At 43.0% G+C, this 21,765-nt stretch overlaps 1 protein-coding gene across 12 annotated transcripts in view; it reads right to left on the reverse strand.

Annotated features, from left to right (window-relative positions):
• Positions 1 to 19,056, reverse strand: part of RYR2 (ryanodine receptor 2) — a 240,254-nt gene extending 221,198 nt beyond the window's left edge. For 7 of the 12 annotated variants that reach the window (XM_081905768.1, XM_081905767.1, XM_081905764.1 and 4 more), the window contains exon 1: positions 18,592 to 19,056. In XM_081905768.1, the coding sequence (XP_081761894.1) occupies positions 18,592 to 18,639 (48 nt within the window). In that variant the 5' untranslated portion in view covers positions 18,640 to 19,056. The remainder of the gene's footprint in view (positions 1 to 18,591) is intronic. The other 5 variants (XM_081905763.1, XM_081905761.1, XM_081905771.1 and 2 more) reach the window with 1 other exon arrangement.
• Between the last annotated feature and the right edge of the window lie 2,709 nt (positions 19,057 to 21,765).

Genomic DNA, 21,765 nt, shown 5'->3' on the forward strand with positions numbered 1-21,765 from the left:
AGTTTAGTACAGTGGTCTTGAAACTTATGTGATGGTTTGGTACTTGGGGTCCGCACACAAAAGCAAGAAACACATCCTATTATAGCCTCTAATTTCATCCACTACTCAGTACTATACTTGGCAAGAGATAAAACCCATATGTGTTAAGCCAAACAGGTAAGCAGTTAATGGGCAACAGTTCTGAATGCACATTAGCAAACCAAACACAGAACCATGAAGGAAGGCTGTTATTCATGTGAACAGGACTCTGCCTAATACAGGGTTGAATAAATTGTCCAGCTATCTCAGTACTGTCAACACTCATTGGTTGTTCTTCTCTAGGGTTGCAGGTTGGAGATTTTACCAGCCATACCTGGATCTTTGCATGCAAAGCATGTGCTCTTCCACTGACTTACAACCCTTCCCCTACTACCAAACAATGCATGGGAAAATGGGAGCATGCCAGCTGGTCCCACTAGGTACTTTAAGCATGCAGCATATTGTACAAGCGTAGGCTCTGTATGTGCAGCCAGGGACCCTGGTCTCCCTGACCTCTAGAACACAGCTACAGTTTTGCACATATGTAGGGTGGTTTTTTTCCAGAAGTGATGCTGTACAAGCCTTTGTGCAATTAAGAACACACAAAAATACATGAGAGCAGTTTAATTTCATACACATTTCTGGGTAGCAGACAGCATAAATACAATTGATACTGCACTTTACGACCGCAAAACATGAATTATAGCAGAGCACAATGCCCCAAGGTCATCAACTGAAGCACTAAGAGCACTTGGCAAAGATGGAGCCACAATCAAATATTCTGCACTCATTTGTAATGGCAACCTTCATTTTGCTGATCTCGCTATGGTCTGCGAATAAGCAAGAGTTTGTTTTGTTTTCTCATTTACCAATGAGATAGCTTGAGGACACATGTTTTCATTTCCCAACACTCACTCTATTACTCCTCTCACAAGGAAAACAGAAATCTGAGCAGAATTATAGGTATAATTTGAATTTTGTACAATGCATTTCTGTAGAAACAATGCTCCAACAAGCATTTCCCTCTGAAGTGATGACTTCCTTATTTCACCCAAGCAACTTTTTCCACACAAACAACCCCCCACAAATATGTGGTGCTAAAATCACAGAAGGCATTCGCCAACCCCAAAATGAAGCCATCAAGAATGAGCCCAATTCAGCCTCAACATTGTGTACAATGGAAAAGCCGCTTTCCTTTGCCTGTGTTCAAGCAAGACTGTAAAATCACAAAATACATCCATTTAATACAACAATGAATAATAAAACCACAAATTAAAAATCTTGAACCTCTGAGAAGTGCAGCCCTCCACCTAGCTCCTTCCATCCCACATAGTTATTAAATTTTCCACCCCAGATACAGTTGTTAAATCCAGGCCACACATCACAAATATTGAGGGAACAGAGTGGAACAGAGAGGCAGCTGTTAAATTGCTGCATACCTGTCCTGGAGAGAGGAGGGGGGAGGGAAGGAAAATAATGGCTGTCAAATATGTTATAGCATTAAATTATCCCAAGCAGCAGGGCCCTTGCGTAATAGTGCTATACTTCAGAGATTACTCCCATTTCACTAGTGGATTGAGCTAAGTTTTTGTTATATGCTAGTTTGAGCCATTATTATGTACCGAGCTCATCACTCCAAGTCAAATCCTAGCCTGCTTTAAGACATTTAATGAAATAGCAGGGTTTCTCATGTGCTGCTCTGGAGGAGACCGAATTCTAAAGCGGTCATTTTATTCCTTTTACTATTTAATGCTTATTTCCCTCTCCCACTCTAGATCTCACCAGAATTTCAACTGCTGCAATCCCCCAAAAAGGCAGCCTACTCAAGACTGCCAGCAGTGATTCAGCTGGAACTGTACTGCAGTGATCTGCAGTCTGTTTCATCAAATATTCAATAAAAGCAAGCTCTCAAAGCCAAATACAGATCTTATTTGATTTGAAGCTCCCCACCCCCACCCCCGCACACATATACACCGGCTAGCTCCCATTTCTTTATTCGTAATATCAACTTAAAATTCCAGTACTAGTTTTCTTTTAAGCCAGGGGACAGGTGGAGAAAACACCTGTAAACACACATTTTTGTAACTAAAGCTATATCCCACTGCAGGCCGGTTTTCATTCAACCCCATCAGACAGAATAAAGTCTGGACGTGAGAAGCTCAAAAACTTTAATTCACTAGTGATTCCTTACTGCAAAACAGAAAAGCAGCAGAATTTGTACAAGCTAATGCTTGCTTCTGCATTGCAGCTGAATTCAGCTGATATTGGCCTTAGTGAAGATTTATTAGGGGGATGCTGCCTGGAATAATAAACCAAAAAAGCAAACAGTATCAAATTTAGTCTGACTTAATAATTGACACGTTTAGGTTGTGAAAAAGAGAAAGCAAGTATTTAAAATTGTGGGCAGCAATGCCTTCACCCGGTGATTTCTTTCCCCATGCTGATCTCCAAGGCAGTGAAGCCATCATCTGTATACAAACATGAGAACGGGCATTTTCTGCGGTGGCTCCCTGCTCTTCCCAGGGAGGCTCATCTGGCACCTTCATTGCATACATTTAGGCACAAGGCAGAAACATTCCTCTTCTCCCAGGTCATAGGCTAATTAAAAAATCTATGGCCTTTTAAACTTCGGGGGGGGGAGCAGTATTGGTTTTGTTTGTTACTATGGTATGCATTTTCATGCTTTTATATTGTAAACCACCCCATGATCCTTGGATTGATAATAATAATAATAATAATAATAATAATAATAATAATAATAATAATATAATACAAACCAGCAGCAGCTTCTGCACAAAGGCTGCCTGAACTATTTCTGCCACAAAAGAACCATGGCTTCTGATTGCAAATCACAAGCTGGTTTGAGAAAAGCTCATGAAAGAGGAGTAATTTCATTTTAAAAAACCAGTAGTGGGAGTGTGCAGGAGAACTAAGAGAAATATAAATCTCAGAGTAATAACCCATGTTTGTACTTCTCTTTTCAGTTTACGGCTCATAATGATACATATTCAGCATTCTGGATAGAACATTTTTCCATAAAATGGTTTTAATTTCTATAAATGCATTGTTTCTTAAATTTAAGTAGTAACATAGAGGCCACATTCAAACACGATGCTCAAAAGCCCCTCAATGGGTGAAGGAAGTGCCTGCCCCCCACCAAAAGAAATAAAAAACCATTATTGTCACAGCCACTCTCACCTTGCATTTTTTGACACCAACTCAAAAACAAATTAATTCAGTCTGCCAGTTTAACACTGAGAATTGCTAAAGCAAAAGGGAGGGAGCCCAGAAAACATCCATACTACTGGCTGTTCTGCATCTCAGCCCAAAAGTGTATAATGTAATGCAGTGTTTCTATTCTGACAATTATAGGTTCGAGCATATTATTAATTACTCTCAGTTTTTCTGGACTTAGTCTATAGAACCTGGACAAAACTACACCCCAACCAACAAAGCTTTACTCCCCCAGCCCTTTCAGTTTAAGGATTTCATGGACTCGTAGATTTCTGTACTGGTAGCACACATCTTGGGCAACACCGAAAACCGGACTCCAACATGCATACTAAACAGCTTGGAACCAGTTTACTTAATTAACACCTTCAAACCATTTACTTACAAGATTGCCTTCCTCATATGTGCCCACTTAAACATTTCAATCTGTGGAACTGGCACTGCTGGAGGTGCCACATGATGCTCGTTCCGCACTTGTAAGAAATCAAGTCTTTTGTGTGGCAGTGCCTACACTTTGGAACTCCCTGCCTATTAACATCAGGAAGGTGCCTTCATTGTAATCTTTTCAGTGGCTGCTTAAAACACTTTCGTATAAGCAAGTCTATTCAGAACCTAAGCAGAGCCTGCTGGATCAGACCAATAGCCCATCTAGTCCAGCATCCTGTTCTCATAGTAGCAAACCATATGTCTGTGGGAAACCCACAAGCAAGACCTAAGCAGTTTCCTGTGTTCAGCAACATTACATCACCATAGCTAGTAGCCATTGATAGCCTTATCCTCCATGAACGTTGACGAGCTTTGATCTCTTTCCTCCTGCAGTTTCCAGCAACTCTGACCCCTTCAGCAGAAGCTTCTGCTTTTGTAGCTGGAGTCAGTCAGCACACACACACACACACACACACACACACACACAATACTGAAGGGGTAAAATCTGTCGGGGAAACTCCTAAACAGCCCAAAGAGGATAAGCATGCTCAGTGGGTAGTCATCTATTGAAATGTGATCTGCTACTACCAAAAGTAGGTAAAATTACTGTAACACTGTCTCTTTGTCACCCTGACAACTGCGCAAGCCTGGCTAGAGCAGAGAAAGTATTGCATGGCCCACCCTGACCTACTGTTTTGCCTCCTCCCTTGGAGAGAGCTGCTTTGTGATGCAGACAATGAATTCCCATCTAAGGTCCCAGATTCTCTAGACCAGCCTTTCTCAACCTGTGGGTCCCCAGATGTTGTTGAACTACAACTCCCATCACCCCTAGTTAGCAAGGCCAGAGCTCAGGGATGATGGGAGTTGTAGTCCAACAAGACCTGGGAACCCACAGGTTGAGAACCGCTGCGAGTCTAGACAAACCGTGGGCTTGAATCCTGACATCTATGAATGTCCAGCCATAATCCTATCCAGCTGGTTGCCTTATAAAATGATAATTTTTGCTCGTATGGTACTTGTGCTAATATCTGACTGCTGCTTCTTTGTGGTGTTGCTCAGTAGGAGTAAGTACTGCCTCCAGTGTCAGAGGCAGTGTATTGGGCATCAATTGTGGGGAGAATGCCGTTGTGCTCATAGCAGGCTTGCAGGCTGCCCATGAGCATCAGGTTGGCCACTGTGGGACAGAATGCTGAACTGGAAGTGCCTTTGGTCTGATCCAGCATAGTTCTTAAGTTCTCAAAGCAGGCCTGTATTGTCCATTTTTTAGAATGCAATGTAAACTGTGCTACTACTGAGTAACGGGGGAGAGGGGAGAGGATGGAGACATTTACACTTTATATCACACATAATTTGTATGTGCATGTTTTCCACTTTCGTTTCTTACTTCCATAATGAAAAGTGATGTTTAATTCTGTATTATCTAGCTTTGCATGGCAAAAGCCCATCTCTTCAATCCATGGAAGACAGCTGATTAAATAACTCAACTATATTTCCTCTATTTATGATGCTTTGATCACCCTGAGACTTCATTATCAATAGGCACCTTCTGGGAATGAAATCTACAAGTGCAAATCCTGAGGGGGGAGGGAATAGTTGAAGTCTGTGCTTTATTTTATTCAGAGGCAAATTAAATAAGCTTCAAAACAAAGATGGCAAGATGCATTCTGTAAAATTTAAGGAGCAAACCTGACACGCAAATATATACAGTGGTACATCGGGTTACATACGCTTCAGGTTACATACGCTTCAGGTTACAGACTCCGCTAACCCAGAAATAGTACCTCGGGTTAAGAACTTTGCTTCAGGATGAGAACAGAAATCGTGCTCCGGCGGCGCGGCAGCAGCAGGAGGCCCCATTAGCTAAAGAGGTGCTTCAGGTTAAGTACAGACCGGAATGAATTAAGTACTTAACCCAAGGTACCACTGTATGGTGAAACCCCAACATTCTCCATTTCTGAAAAGCACCCTGAGGAGCCTACAGTTTTTGAGCAAAACAATAGCAGGGAGAAGGATCTCAATCCTTTCCCTACAAAATCCCCCTATTTCTCTAAATATCAAGGTGTCCCAAAATTGCAATTACTTTTTTAGAACACCATCAACAGAACAGTAGAAGCTGTTGAGGCTCTGTTACAGGCCTGTGTGTCCTAAATGTAGTTAGGCTCTTTAAGAGGAAGGAAACATTGTCTTCCCTCCTCAGGAAGGAAAACTTGAAGAGAAAACTCTCAAGTATGTTTTCATAAACATTTATATACATTTCAACTTCAATATTTCAATCATCCACACTGTAACTTTGTTATGCAATGTTGTAGCACAATTAGAAAACGTGCGTTGCTCTTAATACAGTGGCAGATGAAGACACCTCCCTGTTCTAGCTGGACGACCCATTCTTCCACCACAGGGCCACCTAAGACCAACTGCCCTGTGAGTGCTCCTGCCCTACAGGATCTCTTTTGTGTGTGTATTTTAAGTGCATGGTTCTTAGAGCACCTGTTGTTTGTTGTCCTGCAGGCCGCTTTGAGAACTGCAGTCTGAAAAGCAGAATACAAATCTATTCAATATGATACACACAACTGACCAAACACAGAACTGACCAAAATGGAGAAAGCTTTCTTTCTGTTTTGCTCCTTCCTAAGCTCTAAAGCGGCCTTAACGCAGGAAAAAATGCGACTTCGTAACGTATTCGTTATATATATTCATATATTCATTCAATCAGTTCGTTCGTTGTTTCTAGTCTGAATATGCTTGACCTTAATAGTTTGCTTCACATTGTTTGCACTTTGCCTTTTCTAAAATGCTGGAGAGCTGTCACCACTCAATGCAGTCAATACACTCCAGATGTTGTTGGCCAACTTTTATCAACCCTGACCAATGGCCATGCTACCTGGGGCTGATGGGATTTATTTTTTTATTTAAAAAAAAAGGATAGGGAAGCATAAATGTTGCTGCCATCTCATAACTGAAAATTTTGTATTTTTCAACTGTGTGGTGCACAATTTGTAAATCACCAATCCAAAAACACTCTACCAGCAAGGTACTAGAGACCACAGTAGACATTCTGTTTTTCCTACCAGAGTCAAGTGCTTGGGCAAGGCATTATACAAGACTGGTACGCTGTGTGCAACATGTTGGATCATATGTTGTAAAGGTCTGCTGTACGCTAATCATTTTGTCTATTTCTTTAGAAGCAGTAAATCTCTCTCTCTCTCTCTTTCTCACACACATACACACACATACACACACACACACACACACACTAGCCGAGACAGCTTTTAAGATACCGGTAGGTTTTTATTATTGAGCTCATGAAATTCTAGCAAGTGGTAGATGGTCACTTGAAATTCAAGGCAAAAAGTTCAGTCAATTGGAGATGCCAAACAGATGTGAGAGATCCATACTCAGATCTCTAGACACATGCACACATTTGGAAGCAGCAAATCAATGAGTCCACTTTTGGTAGCTATCAAGGACTCCACTATTTACTCAGTGAAATCCCTTCAGAAACACAAACATACACAAATGCTCTTAGTCCTGGAAAAAGATAGCAAGTGAGCAATCATTGTTGTTAAGAAGAGGCCTTCTATCAGAGAAATGACATGGAGAAACAGGTCAAAGAGCCTGTCCTCTAGCACTGGTGTGACAATCAAAATTAGACATGCCCTCCTACAAGCTACTTAAAAGTGGTGAGGGGGGATGTTAACTATTTTGGCCGTGAAATATGTACATACGAAGTTACATAATAGTCCTCCTTGCCCGCTAGGGAGATGTAATAGATGTACTAAATGGCCTTTAGATGTACTAAATGGCCATTAGTTTCCTTAACACTGTCCTTTATGTAAGTTACACATAATATTGCAATAAGGTTTTAAAACAGACTGTAGACAATATTGTTTTAGACTAAATCAGTGAATTCTTGCTAAAACACATGATTAAGGTAACTATAGCCTATTCCGCTTTACTAGTGCACATGAAACACATTGACAAACACTGCTTATTATAAAGTATCTATATAACAACCCTATGAAAAGCCAGCTTTTGACTGAAAACAAATGCACTAACTGGGAGCAGCAAGCAAGGACTCTTAACGAGCGACATCAAAAGTAGAAAGATTTGTTATTTGTTTGTTCCACTGTGCCCAAGGGCACTTGCAAACTGTCACTATTTCTGAGTGGGATTCAATCATATACTGGCAAATTCAGGTTGCACAATTAAAGCTGGATTGGAGCTCTGGAGCACTACAACAAAAGAGCAGACTTTTTGCAATAAGGAAAGTGAAGAGAAAATACACTGGGAGGTGTGGAAGAATATTTGCGGGGTTGCAAATATGTTAAAATAATGTACAGAAAACATGGAAGTCAGCTTTAGCTGACAAAAATAGGAGATTCACAAAGTTGTACTGAAGGACAGAGGTGATCAAACTCTGCTAAGCATTCCCATCTCCCAGAGAAGAAGGCATAACAGACCCACCTGCCAATCTGTTCTCTACTCAGTACTTTGTAAATTTGCAATTGACTTTCCCTGGATGTTCATCATACAATTTTCCATCCACACAAGTGGGCATACAGCATCTGAGCAGGATTAGGAATAAAAAATTCTGAGCAAGCCTTTAAAATATGTTTAAGTAATTTATTCAGTGCTAAGCATTTCTTTATTTAAGCAGGATTGTCTGTCACTACCCATCTCTCTCTCTCTCTCTCTCTCTATATATATATATAATGGATAGGAAGTATAGGTTGAAAGTATTTAGTCAGAAAAAACACAGACACGTTTTCTAAAATCTTTTTTGTAGCCTACTGAAGATGTTTCTCTTTCAAAAAGCATCCCAAATAGATATATTTATCTCGGCTGGTATCTGCACTAGATTTCAATTAATTTTAAGAACGTAAGAAAAGCCTGCTGGATCAGGCCAATGGTCCAGCACCCTGATCTCACAGGGGGCAACCAGGTACTGAACTGAAGCACAGGTCTGAAGCACAAGAGTGTTCTCCCTGCCCTGGCATTCCCTACCTCTATGTGGAGGTAGAAGATAGCCATCATGGCCAGTAGCCATTAATAACTTTATCCTCCATGAATTTGTCTAATCTGCTTTTCACAAAATCACAGAACTGTAGAGTTGTAAGGGACCACGAGGGTCATCTAATCCAACCCCCTGCAATGCAAGAATCTTTTGCCCAACATGGGGCTGAAACACGTGACCCTGAGATTAAGAGTCCCATGCTCTACCAACTGATCTCTCCAGCTCAGTCATCCAAGTTGGTTGCCATCACGCCACTGGGATTGAGTTCCATAGTTTAACTATGTGTTGTGTGCTTATTTTTACCTGTCCCAAATCTGCCAACATCCAACTTCATTGGCTGCCCGCTTCTTCTGGTGTTATCTTCTCTTATGCACTTTCTCCATGCAATGCATAATTCTATGAACTTCTATCATGTCACCTCTTAGGTAAAGGTAAAGGTACCACTGCCCGTACGGGCCAGTCGTGTCCAACTCTAGGTTTGCGTGCTCATCTCGCTCTAGAGGTCGTGAGCCGGCGCCGTCCGAAGACACTTCCGGGTCACGTGGCCAGCGTGACGAAGCTGCAGCTGGCGAGCCAGCACCAGCGCAGCACACGGAAACGCCGTTTACCTTCCCACCTATTTATCTACTTGCACTTTGATGTGCTTTCGAACTGCTAGGTGGGCAGGAGCTGGGACCGAACGACGGGAGCTCACCCCGTCGCGGGGATTCGAACCGCCGACCTTACGATCAGCAAGTCCTAGGCACTGAGGTTTAACCCACAGCGCCACCCGCGTCCCTAAGTCACCTCTTACTTGCCCCAAATGCTGTGATCTTTCTTCATAGGGGACTTGTTCTATCCCGTTGATCATTTTGGTTGACATCTACTGAACCTTTCCCAACTCTACAACATCCATTTTGAGGTGAGGCAACCAAAACTGAACACAGCATTCCAAATGTGGTCATAGATTTGTATAATGGCAATTATGATACCAGCAGATTTGTGCATGTACTCTTGTTGTTTTAAACTGTTTTAATATCTACAACTCTGTATCATGTATGTATATTGTAGATCATTTCAGGTTTCCTCATGGGAAGCAACAACAACAGTGCCTGGAAACAGTCAATCTGTGTATCCACAGCACTGACCAGAGGAGAAATGACCATTGGGAGGAGCAGAGAGAGAGAAAAAAACCACCATGGTGCACATGTAGTAGCAAAACTGGATGCCTTCATCAGCCCCAGCTGCAATAAAACATGTCTCTCCCATATTGGTCTCTACAGCCACAGCAGGCACTGTAACTCTCCAGTGGTTTGACTTTATTCTTCCATTGTCTCTCAAGGCAGATGGATGCTAACAACATATATGCAACTCTGCATCATGCCTGTATGTTGGAAATCACTTTGGGATGCCTCATGGAATAATAATAGCGTCAAATTTGGCAACTGAGAAGGGAATTTTTGTTTGGGTGTTTTCAGACAGTATTGCAAACAGTTGCAGGGGGAGGTTTACTTACTGGATTTTTCCTGGAAAAGGTAAATCTAGATTAAATGGGGAGGGGAAGGAATTCAGCCTGGCATTTTGAGGCCAGCCATGTCAGGTGAATGCTGCAAAAAGTTTGCATGCACAAGGACCCCTCATCCCACAAATAGTACCTGTTTTGAAATACCTAATATTTTTTGAAAAATTACATGATAGCACTATTTTTCTAAAAAATTGATAAAAGATAGCCACAAATGTATTGGGGGGGGGTTAATTTAAAAATATGGTTATAAAATGGTGCTCACTGTAAATGTGTACTGATCTGTAATAGGTTGTCCTACCAAATCATGCCACCTAAAAAAGGCAGAAGACTAGCGCTAAGACTTGCTACGCATATGGAGATTATGCAACTCTGACCTCAGAAAAGTTGGATTTTCTATGGTAAGAAAAATGAGGGAAGCAGTACTAAGAAAACACGAGGGGATTACAAATGGATGGCATCATGTGGAACACTTGTGACATGTGAGCAAATGAAGCATGGTGATTCCACCCTAAAATTCTGTTTGAAAGCCATCCATTATCTGCAATCCAATGCACTAGGAGGGAAGTGGCTTTGAACATCAGGGAACACCAGGGGACATTCAAAACCACTTCCCTCCTAGTGCATAAAACTGCACTTTTTAATACCTTTAATCCACCAGAATATCATGAAGCTCATCCTTAACAAGTACTGTAATGTTGGCTTCCTTTCAATATGAGCTACCATAAATCATAAAGTAGGTCCTGATCAAAGCAATAGCTTTTTTGATACTTATTAAATGTTAAACACACCAGCTGAACAACGGGTGCTGCAAGTGTTTCACTGAAACATTAACCACCACTTCTGTGAACATGGAAGTAGATCATTAAAGAACAACAGACTGACCTCAAAGAAATCAGTTATTTGCCTGTAAACAACAGCTATTTATAGAAAAGCACAAATGAATGCTATACTTAAGATGGTTCTTATTTTCCTTTCATTCCCTTTAATTACAGTATCAACATTTAAGTTTCCTCTTACAATGAACTTTGAAACCCTTAACTGTTATCCTCCCTAGTAGTTCCAAGGCTCTGGAGTTTGAGGAAGGAATACACTCCTGAAGCAGGTGATTTTTCTTTCCCTTCCAGCCAAGATGCTGGTGGATTGGATGTTTCCTGGCAAAGGATCCTCAGCTGATCTTCACTGGATTTGTAATTGGTGGCTGCACCCATACTGCCCTATCATTCCAGAAAGACAGCACAGCTCCCCCTCCGCATATTATTTGAATACAAGTAGATCCAATTCCTGAAAAGGAATTGTTTTTAACCTCAAACTCCCATCATTGCTCCACTTAAAAGAAGTCACCTCTAGACTACTTGCACTTAAACTTGTAAACCAAAAAGTGAAAAGCTTTCTTGCACAAACAAACATGCACACCAACAATAAATCTTTCCTGTCAGTTCCTGAAGATTTGAAAATTACATGCAGTATTAACCGTATTATCATACAGGATTAGAGAGTTTACAAACACAGATGCCTCTAATCACCAGGGAACATAAATCTTCCCACCTATATGCTGTGTAGTTCTTCTCCAGTCAGTAATAGTTATAATAAACTTTTTAAAGTACACAAAATGTATCACAATGGTATGGGCATTTACTGAAATCTAGCCTACTGGGATTCATCATCCCCACCACTAATATTTTAAAGTGACTGAAAAAACAGTATAAATACATAAATATAGGGAATTAGCTACCATGATTGTTTAATTGATGAAGCAAGGAAGGTCTACAAAACAAATGAATAAAAATTTAGGGTTCAAAAATATAAACATCATTATTTTATTAATTTATGAATCATCTTCTATACCAGCCTCATGGCAATTTACATAAAGACAATTACAAATAGATTTAAAGAAGTAAAAAAAAAGAGAGAGAACATAAAATAGGTTTTAAAACAGTGCAAAATACCACCAAAGGAAACCTTTTCACCCAGCTGCGAAAGCTTGCAGAAACAAGGTCTTCAATTGTTCCTGGAAAGTATAAATGGTGAGCACCAGTCTTATCTTAACAGAGATGCTGTTTCACTAAACAGGGGCAGCCATAGTGAAGTCCCTGCTCAGAGTTATTGTAGACTCTTCTAATAGTCTAGGGCAGGCTTCCTCAACCTCAGCCCTCCGGACGTTTTTGGCCTACAACTCCCATGATCCCTAGCTAGCCGGACCAGTGGCCAGGGATGATGGGAATTGTAGTCTCAAAACATCTGGAGGGCTGAGGTTGAGGAAGCCTTGTCTAGGGGCTCTCCTACTTGATATAGATGGGTAAAGGCTGCCTCTCAAGTAACCTATTCCTCTGGCATATGTTAGTACCAAATCCCTGAGCTTGGCTCAGCAGCAAATTGGCATCCACTACTGATCCCGCACACAAGGTGCCTTATGCTGGCAGTAGTTTTCCCCTACAAATTCACAGGAGAAATCTCTTGTGGGAATGATAGTATACAGAGAGAAGGGCTGCTTGGGAATGGCACTGCTTTGAATGTCCAAAAAAAGTCACAAGGTCTAATAAAATAGAAAACTTAAAAGGAAGAAAAAAATTCCACAGAATCACACCTGGGTGATAATGTCAGGCCAAAAAAAGGACTGGGAACTATTACCCACTGGCCAAAATGTTGAGGGCGGTTCTGAGATGTAGAAAGAAATCGCGGAGACTTCACTGAAGGTCAGGGACACTGCTGAATGCAGTGAGCTATTGTGAAAGAGTAGGGGGATCCTCCAAAATCAGGCAGAGGCGACATCAATGGTATCTGCTTCTGGAAGGCATCCCTGTCGGACTTCCTCTCCCTCAGCAACCTACATCACCTTCTCAAGAATAGGAAGAGACACCACTGGCTTCCGTTATGTATTCCACATTCAGTCTCAATACAATTTATCTGAATACAGTGGTACCTCGGGATGAGAACAGGATCGGTTCTGGAGCCCCGTTTGCATCCTGAATAGAATGTAAGATGCAACTGTGCGTCTGCGGGTCGCGTTTCACCGCTTCCATGCATGCGCGTGACGTCATTTTGACCATCTGCGCATGCGCGAGTGGTGAAACCCAGAAGTAACGCGCTCCGTTACTTCCAGGTCAACGCGGAGCGCAACCTGAAAATACTTATCCTGAAGCATATTTATCCCGAGGTATGACTATTTCATTCCCAATATTGCAGCCGTAATCTGCCATGTCTCTTCTCAATTACATTACATTGCTACAGGCCTCCCCAATATCTGCCAAGCAGTAGCAAGAGATTCCATGGGTCTTGGCACTTAACCAGAGTTTGTGTTCCCTTGGGGGGAAATGAGGCGCAGCAGAGTCTGCAGCGTCTTAGAAATACTGTTTATTCTCACATATGTACACCAGAGTATTATGAAGGGAAGGGACGCGGGTGGTGCTGAGTCTTGGGCTTGCCGATCGGAAGGTCGGCAGTTCGAATCCCCATGACGGGGTGAGTTCCCGTTGTTTGGTCCCAACTCCTGCCAACCTAGCAGTTTGAAAGCACGTCCAAGTGCAAGTAGATAAATAGGTACTGCTCCAGTGGGAAGGTAAACGGCATTTCCGTTCACTGCTCTGGTTTCGCCAGAAGTGGCTTAGGCTGGCCACATGACCCAGAAAAACTGTCTGCGGACAAATGCCGGCTCCCTCAGCCAGTAAAGCGAGATGAGCGCCAGTATGTTATTCCTCAGGTTTTTGGGTTGCAGAAGGAAGATGGTAAGTGGTAACTGACTAAAATTTAGTGACATAGTACAGGTGACAATTTGTGACAATGTACTAGAAGAACTAACTTCTAGGTGTACCTGTATGAAAAGTCCACAACGAAAAGTTTTTCACCCCAGAAAACTGGATGGAGGTTAAGGTTAACACAGCTAGAAGGTGCTTTTGTTTTGCTTTTTAATGAACCTTAATTCTCAAATTCTTACACAAGCAAGAATAAATAAGGATTCTATGAGGTCATAGCAATTTCTCAGCTAATGGCATACATGTTTTCTTTTCTACTGCAAAAGCTAAGTTGGACACGCTATTGGTAAAGTGGCAAACCCAGTTATTTTACATTTTTACATCAATAATAGTTTAAGATAACCCAACTCTCTGGGCTACAGTCTGATATTTAAACTTCAGCAATATACAATGAAACAATTTAGATTTATCTTTCACATGGCCGGAATCAAAGTAAAATGCACCTTAGGAGGCACGCACAGTTCACTTTCTCCAGCATTGCTGTACTAGGAGATCATCAGATAAACCACATAGATAATCCCTTCAGCAGTGTCACAGTAAAGGGCACACTATATTGGCAGCTTGAGGGTCTTTCCAAAGATTTGTGCAGTATTTTCCAGAAGGTTACATTTAGAGAATAATAAGTACCCGCAAGCACAAGCTTTGCTTGTAAATTAGCCAGTAGGCAGCTTTTCATATGTAGCAGAACCTCACTACCTCATACCAATAGAAATATATACCACTAATCGTTCAATTTTACAAAATGGAAGGCAACATAAACCTTACACTGAATTATTGGAGGACATTGGCTGCTTTTTATTAGTTGAGGAAGGGGTTTTGTTGTTGTTGTTTTGTATATGTATACTAGATGTGGATCCTGCATCTGCTATGAGAAAGCAAATCTTTGGATACTGTGGGGGTTAGAGTATCATTTTCCCTCCCCTGTACTCCCATTAACAAAAGAAACCCAGCTATTCAACAAATTAAAAGGAATACGGTATATAGTGCACTTCTATATATGTCTACTCAGAAGCAAACTCCACTAAATTCAATGGGCTCCAGGATTGCAGCCTCCAAGTTACACCTTACTGGTGAATGGAAATTAACAATGTATAAGCATAAAGAAAATTCCATACAGATATAGCCATTCAAATCATGTTCCCCCAAAAAAGTCAAAAATGGAAAAGCCTCTGCTTTAAGAATGAGAGAACACATTTTTATAAAATTCACGCAGCCAGTTTATATAAGACATGGCTTCCTGCAATCTTGATCAAAAGCATACCAAGCAAGCACACTAAAAAAACCCAAAAAAAACTTATGAGTACAAATGTTTATAATGTAGAGAAAAGAGTATAGAAAAAGCATGCTTAGGAAGGAGGTGTTATTGCTTAATAGATTGTCCCATTTATTTCAATAGAATTCACTTCTATATAATCTTGTAGCCTCAGTTATTTCAAAACATTCTAAAAAATGATAGTCCTAAAAAATACAAATTACAATGATCTAAATTAGAACAATTTCACTGCAACTCAAGCTAACACATTTTTATTCGTAGGATTTATTCACAAATGATAGTTTAGAATAATAAGCAAAATACAGGGCATATGCTCAATGATATAGGAATATAAACATCCCATGTATGACCTGTTACATCATGACACCATTTTATCCTTTTGACATGGAGGCTTTTCTGAATTTCCCCCTCAAATGTTTCAGTCCAAATATGTTTGGCTCTCCAGATAATTCTCCATATATGTTTATAAAGAACAGAAGGTGAGCAGGGTGTACTTTTTAGTTTTGTCTGCTAAGTAGTCCAATGAGCTTTTAAAATGAGATTTCCATCCATTTAGGGCAGGGATTCCCAAACTCTGATCCATGGGCCACCAGTGGCCCACAACTTTCATTCCAGAATTCCATGAAAATCGGCACATCCATCACACAGAATATTCATACTGATTCCTAATTTTGTTTTGATTGCTTGTTTTATTTATTATTTATATTGTATTACACACTGGTTTCTATGGAACTACAATTGCTATGACAGGCAGAAAAAAAAATCATTAAGTGGTCCACCAAGACTCTCAGCCATTTTCAAGTGGCCATGAGGGGCAGAGAGTTTGAGAACCACTGATTCCAGGTATTTTCCCTGGATATTTTTGGAGAATTTCTCCTCAAAATCCCCCCTCCCCCCCCAAAAAAATGAGAATCAAATATTCTGGAAACCCCTTATCACTGACATGTTTTGATGTAATGCTTGAACCACGGTTTAGCATCACAAGAACAAGCCATTGCCACCCCTAGGCCTGTAAGCTCCACCCGTCTTCTTCCAGGGTGACTGCAAAGAAGAGACTGCAGTTTGGGACACATCCAAAGCCACACAGTGAATCAACAGGTGAGATGGCATTTAAACCCAGGATCATTAACCATAACTATGCTGAAGGTATAAAAAAAAAATTCATCTGGAACAGTTTGAAAAATTATACAACAGGATCTACGTCATAGGAAAATGTGTTTATGCCATTGCAGTGCTGCTACGTGCCATTTTAATACTACTAGAGCATCAAGGCACAACAAATGTGTTATTTTCGTGCTGTAGTTAAACTGATCCATGGCACAAAGAAATAAATAGTGAGATTAAAGAAGGGAACAAAGGGAGCCCTCGTTTTCTATTAGGAATTCACATTTTACCCAGGCCTCTGGGAATCCTACATTAAAATCTTCCTACTGCTTGTATTTGTCCCCTTGAAGGTCATTAATGTTACCAATGAAACATTCTGAGGATTTTAAAAAGATAATCCCTGGCTGGGATTTCCAGATCTTTAGTTCCAGCTCAACACATATAACCAGAAGAGTGGTTTTACGTAATGCGCTTTTGCTGTTGAGTGCTGTTGCTTGAACATTACTTTATATGTCCATAGACATAAGCATGCACGTTACTAGTTTCTCCCTGTTAAGTATTCAACTCCACGGTTTTCACTCAGGTTTAAACCTGCAACAAACCTGTAATTGCATAAGCCTTCCAGAATATTTGGGCCAATGAGAACAGGGGGAAATAAAACAGCATCCCCTACGTAAATCCTTTATTTGTTTTTGATTACTAAGCTTTCCTCAAGTATCTTATAAACAGACATGTTTAGAAAACAAAAAGTTTCTTGTTTTATTTTTGCACCGTCAACATTCATAATAACTAAACTGATGGTGCTGGAACATAAATATTCATTTACAGAACAGGCGTGCAAGGAATCCCTCAATGAGGATATAGCAAAACAAAAAAATCCAAATCAGCACCTCTAATTTCTGTAACATTGTGAGAGCCAGAACATAATACCAGTAACATGGGTTGTTTCTCCTTATTTTTCACAGTTTCGCGCATGCCACTGTTTTCAATACCAACCAGATTATATAAAAATGAAACCAATGCAACATCGCAACATCACACCCTTTCCAGTGTCTGTAAATATCCAGTACTAAATCAGGTTATTCCCAAAACTATATAAATGCAATTGCCAAAGCATCTACTTGCAAAAACCCTGCTTAGGCTTGTGTGCCTAAAAATCACTTGGGACATCTTAGCAAAAACAGTTATTATCCAGAGACCTAGTCCCCCACCCAAAAAACAACAACCCATAACTGCAGTCTTAACACAAGACCATATACAGGAAAGTAATGGTTCAGCAGTTTGAAATGCTTTCAATTTAAGAACATGGGCTGCTGCCACCAACACATGATCACTAACAATTCTTCAGAGACAAGAGCTGGATGCCTCTCCAGTCCATCCCTCCCTCCCTCCCTCCTGCCCGCCCCTCTCGCTTGCTTTTGCCAGGAAATAAGACTGTTGCAGCTTTCTGGCTGAGCAACGTTGCTTGGTGGCATATCTGCAGTACCCAGAACCAGATCAGAGGGAGGGAGGAACGAGTGTGGGCAGGGCAAGGGGGGGGGGAGAAGGGTGTTCACTCGGGAGTCCCCATAACCTGCCCCTGATCACTTGCTAGCAGTAGATCATACCCAAGGGGAGGGTTCCTCAAGCCCAAGGGGTGAGTGGGGGCGGGAGAGAAAAAGAAAGAGACAAACACACCAAAAGCGCCTGACTACCACTCATTCCCTCGTCACCGCAGAGTAAGCACGGGGAGGGGGGGGACCCCTGCTTGCCACCCCGCCAGGCCCACACATAGGTCGGTGGGGCACATTTCCACGGCCACCCGAGCCGTCACCTCAGCCTCTTCTAGGAAAGGGGGCAGAAAACCGGGGCTATCCCTCATTCCAGAACCCACAGACTTCTCCTTTATTAAACTTCCCACGAAACACCCCACCCGGCAGAACGCAGGTGCTGCGGCAGGTTTATTTGCTGAAAAACTGCCCCGAGACGACCCCCCCCCCAGCCCAGGCACAGGTGAGGCGGGAGAAACTCCTCCGCCCGGTTCCCGCCACAGCCCCCTCCCACCTCCCAGACAGGCGCGAGGGGAGGGGGCGCCCTCAGGTACTCGGGATGCCCGTCACGCAAAGCTTGTCTACTCGCGAAACGCCTGTCCGTGGGTCCTCGCTCCCTCCCGCCGGACCCCCCCATTCTCCCCCCCCCCGCCCCCGTCGCAGCCCCCCGAGGCTCCCGCCTCGACGCCCTCCCGCCGCCCTGAGGTGAGGGTGGGGGAAGGCAAGGCAAGCGAGGCGCTTACAGTTCGCAGGAACTGGATCTCGTCCTCGCCTTCGCCCGCTTCAGCCATAGCGCTCCGCCGCCGCCGCTCTCGCTCGCTCGCCTCCCGGGCGCTGCTGCTGCTGCTGCTGCCTCCGTTGCCCGGGGTCGGCAGGTGGTGCGACGGCAGTAGCAGGAGGCGGCGGCACTGCCGCGGGGGAAGGAGGGAGAAGGGCTGCCAACTGAGCAAGAAGAGGCTCCCACGCCGAGCTGGTGCTGGAGAGCGGGGGGGGGGGGAGGAAAGTGAGACGGGACCGCCCGGAGCCCAGCCGGCGCCGCTTCTGACGACCGGGCGCCGCTTTTCTCTCTGCAGCAGATGGGCAGCTCAGCCTCAGTTCCCTTCCGCGCGAGTGCGTGGAGGGGAGGGGGGGCGAGCTGTGATTAACAGGGGCAGCGGGGGAGGAGCTCCTCGGCGGCTCCCCCGCTACTGCAGGTGATGCTGCAGCCGGCTGGCTCCCTCCGCAAAGGAAACCTGAGGCGCAGCGCCGCCCTCTGGCGGCCGGCACGCGCAGCCAGGCTAGCAGTCAAGGGGCGGGCGCGCGCGTTCCCGCGGCCTCTCCCTCCTCCACCCCGGGCGCGGGGGAGGCGGGGAGGCCGGGCCCGCCCGGCGCAGAGAAGAGCTGCATGTCGACGTGCAGCAGCGAGCGAGAGGGACAAGCAGGCGGCAAGCGGGGCTTGTTATAACGAGGGAAGCCCAGAGACAGATGCATGTATGTCTGTGTATGCACGCGCGTGCACGCCTGGCTGGTAGGTTTTGCCGCTCTCCCCGCTTCTGTCGGGGCGCCTGCGTCTTCGGCAGGCAGAAAACCAGCAGGCGAGGCTGCACTGGTTGCAGTGGGGCCCGCCTGTTGTTGGTTTGGCTTCTGATCACGCCGCTCTTAAATGCACAAAAGGTCTTCTTCGGGGAATCTTGCCAGGCAGGGGAGGGAAGAGCCGTCTCAAGAAGTCTAGGGTGTGTTGTACACGCCGACTGCATGGTCATGTACATTCAGTGCTGGCTGCACGCACCTTTGGGGCGTGCTGGAAGCAGGACGTCCTCCTTGCCCGACGCTGTTTGTCACAGCCGATGTGCATCCTGCAGGAACAGATGCGGAGAATGCCCTTCTCAAGTACTTGCTGCATACACGTGTACACAGAGAGCGCTTTCCCGTTTGGCGCAGGCCGGCTGACGTTGCAGGGCTGTGCCACTCCCCCTCGCCGTCCTTAACTTGTCTATGAATGAAGGAGGCAAAACAGGAAGCGGCACAGTAACTTAGCCGCCTCTGCAAGCTGATATAAATATCCTCTGTATACCAGTGTATCAACACACCCGTTTGCAACACCTCTAGAAAGATTGCATAACACACATACATGCATTGGGAGAATTTCTCCCACTGGCTCCTGTCTATAAGAGGAAACCGAAGTTCTGTTCTGAAATTTACTAATTTTCAAAAGTGGTAGAAATCACTACCACCATTCCAAACAGGACATGGATATGGGACCTGTGGCCAGATGTTGGAGTCCAACTCTCATCAGTCCTGGAGCAAAGGTTTGCAGATGGTGAGAGTTGTAGTCCAGGAACATCTGGAGATACACAAGTTTCTCCATCCCTTAAATCGGGAGAGCAGATGGGTGGAGGAATTAATAGGAAGTGGGTGGGGAGACTGAAGAAAGGATCTCACTCACCCCCTCCATCAATTATACCTATCATTCATATTTGTTTTTCTGTCCAATGTAACATACACACATGTGAATGCAAGCATGCATGAACATGTGTCAGAAGTTAAGTGTCTGAGAGAACAGGTGCCAGTTGTTCACAGTCTCCACTTCTGCTTCTCCACCACAATTGGTCCAATATCTCCACTTGTAAACTTGAACTTGTATCCACAGTCAACAGAAACTGCAGGAATTTACAACAAAGTGTTATGCAGAGTTCAACAGAACAATGAATGTTTGTGTTATCCACATTAGCAGAGCTGCTTGAAATGTAATTGCTAAATGCTATTAGTATTATGTGGCTGCAATCCTATACCTACTTACCTGGAATTAAGGCCCACTGAAATCACCAGGACTTGCTTCGGAGAAAATATGTACATAGCTGTGCTGGGTAAAACCTGCTATGTTTCATGTTGCACATTCAAGGGCATTTGGGGGGCAAGGATTAGACGTCCATCTGCTGAAACCAGTGAAACATCATCAGTTCACGTCAGGGATGGACAACCTGTTCAGCCTCAAGAGACACCTTGGAAACGTGTCATGAACCAGATGGCTGCTGCAGTAAGAGGGTTTGTGTTTGTTTTAAAGTCATATAATTAACATAATGTGCGTATATTCACCTTCTTCACACATACAAGTTCAAAAGTTTCCACTTTCATTTTTAAACTTATCACTTCCATGGTGTGTTTGACTTCAAGCAGCTGTGGTTTGTTCTGTGGTTAGTTAAAAACAAACCAGGATATTAAACTCTATACAGTTTGATTCAAAAGTGAAAGTGGAATCTCTTGATCTTGTCCCCTTTACTTTTCCTTCATATGAGGACTGGGCATGTATGCCCAAGGCTTGGGAATATTTGTGTGCATAATTACAAATCATGGGTTTATCATTTACATCTTAAGCCAGCTTACTGGAGCTCAGACATCTAGCTTTTTTCTTGTTTTTGTGTTTGCTCTTTATCAACCTCGTAATTTGCTATAACAATATATGCCTAATTCTCTTGTGTGCCTTTATTGCTCTATGTGAATCTTTGTCTGTTCCACACATTTAACTGCTTTTAATCTCATTAGATTTCTGTTTGTTTGGGGGGATGGGAGAGGCATTATAATTCTCATGGGAAATTAATTATAAGGAATCACTGGAGGCTGATTCTGACCTTAGTACTTATTTCTTCATTTGTTACCAATTCTATTAAACCAATAGGATATGCTGTGGTGTAAAATCCAAGCAGCACTTCATGCTTAGACCTTGTTATTTAAAAACTGTATTTATTTTCAGTTGTTTCTATCGCTATCCTACACCATTTCTCAGATTCATTTTCAGCTATTTTAAACTATTTGACTAAAAAATAAAATATGAAGGAGATGTAGGAGATCAGGTGTCATTTTTGTTTTGTGTAATGGTTTCCTTTTACACTTCTTGGCTGAAGTAATCTTGATTCGTTCCAGGGGATTTTCTACAGGAA

This window comes from Podarcis melisellensis, assembly GCF_964234715.1.
Source record: "Podarcis melisellensis genome assembly, chromosome: 3".
NCBI classification, from domain to species: Eukaryota; Metazoa; Chordata; class Lepidosauria; order Squamata; family Lacertidae; genus Podarcis; species Podarcis melisellensis.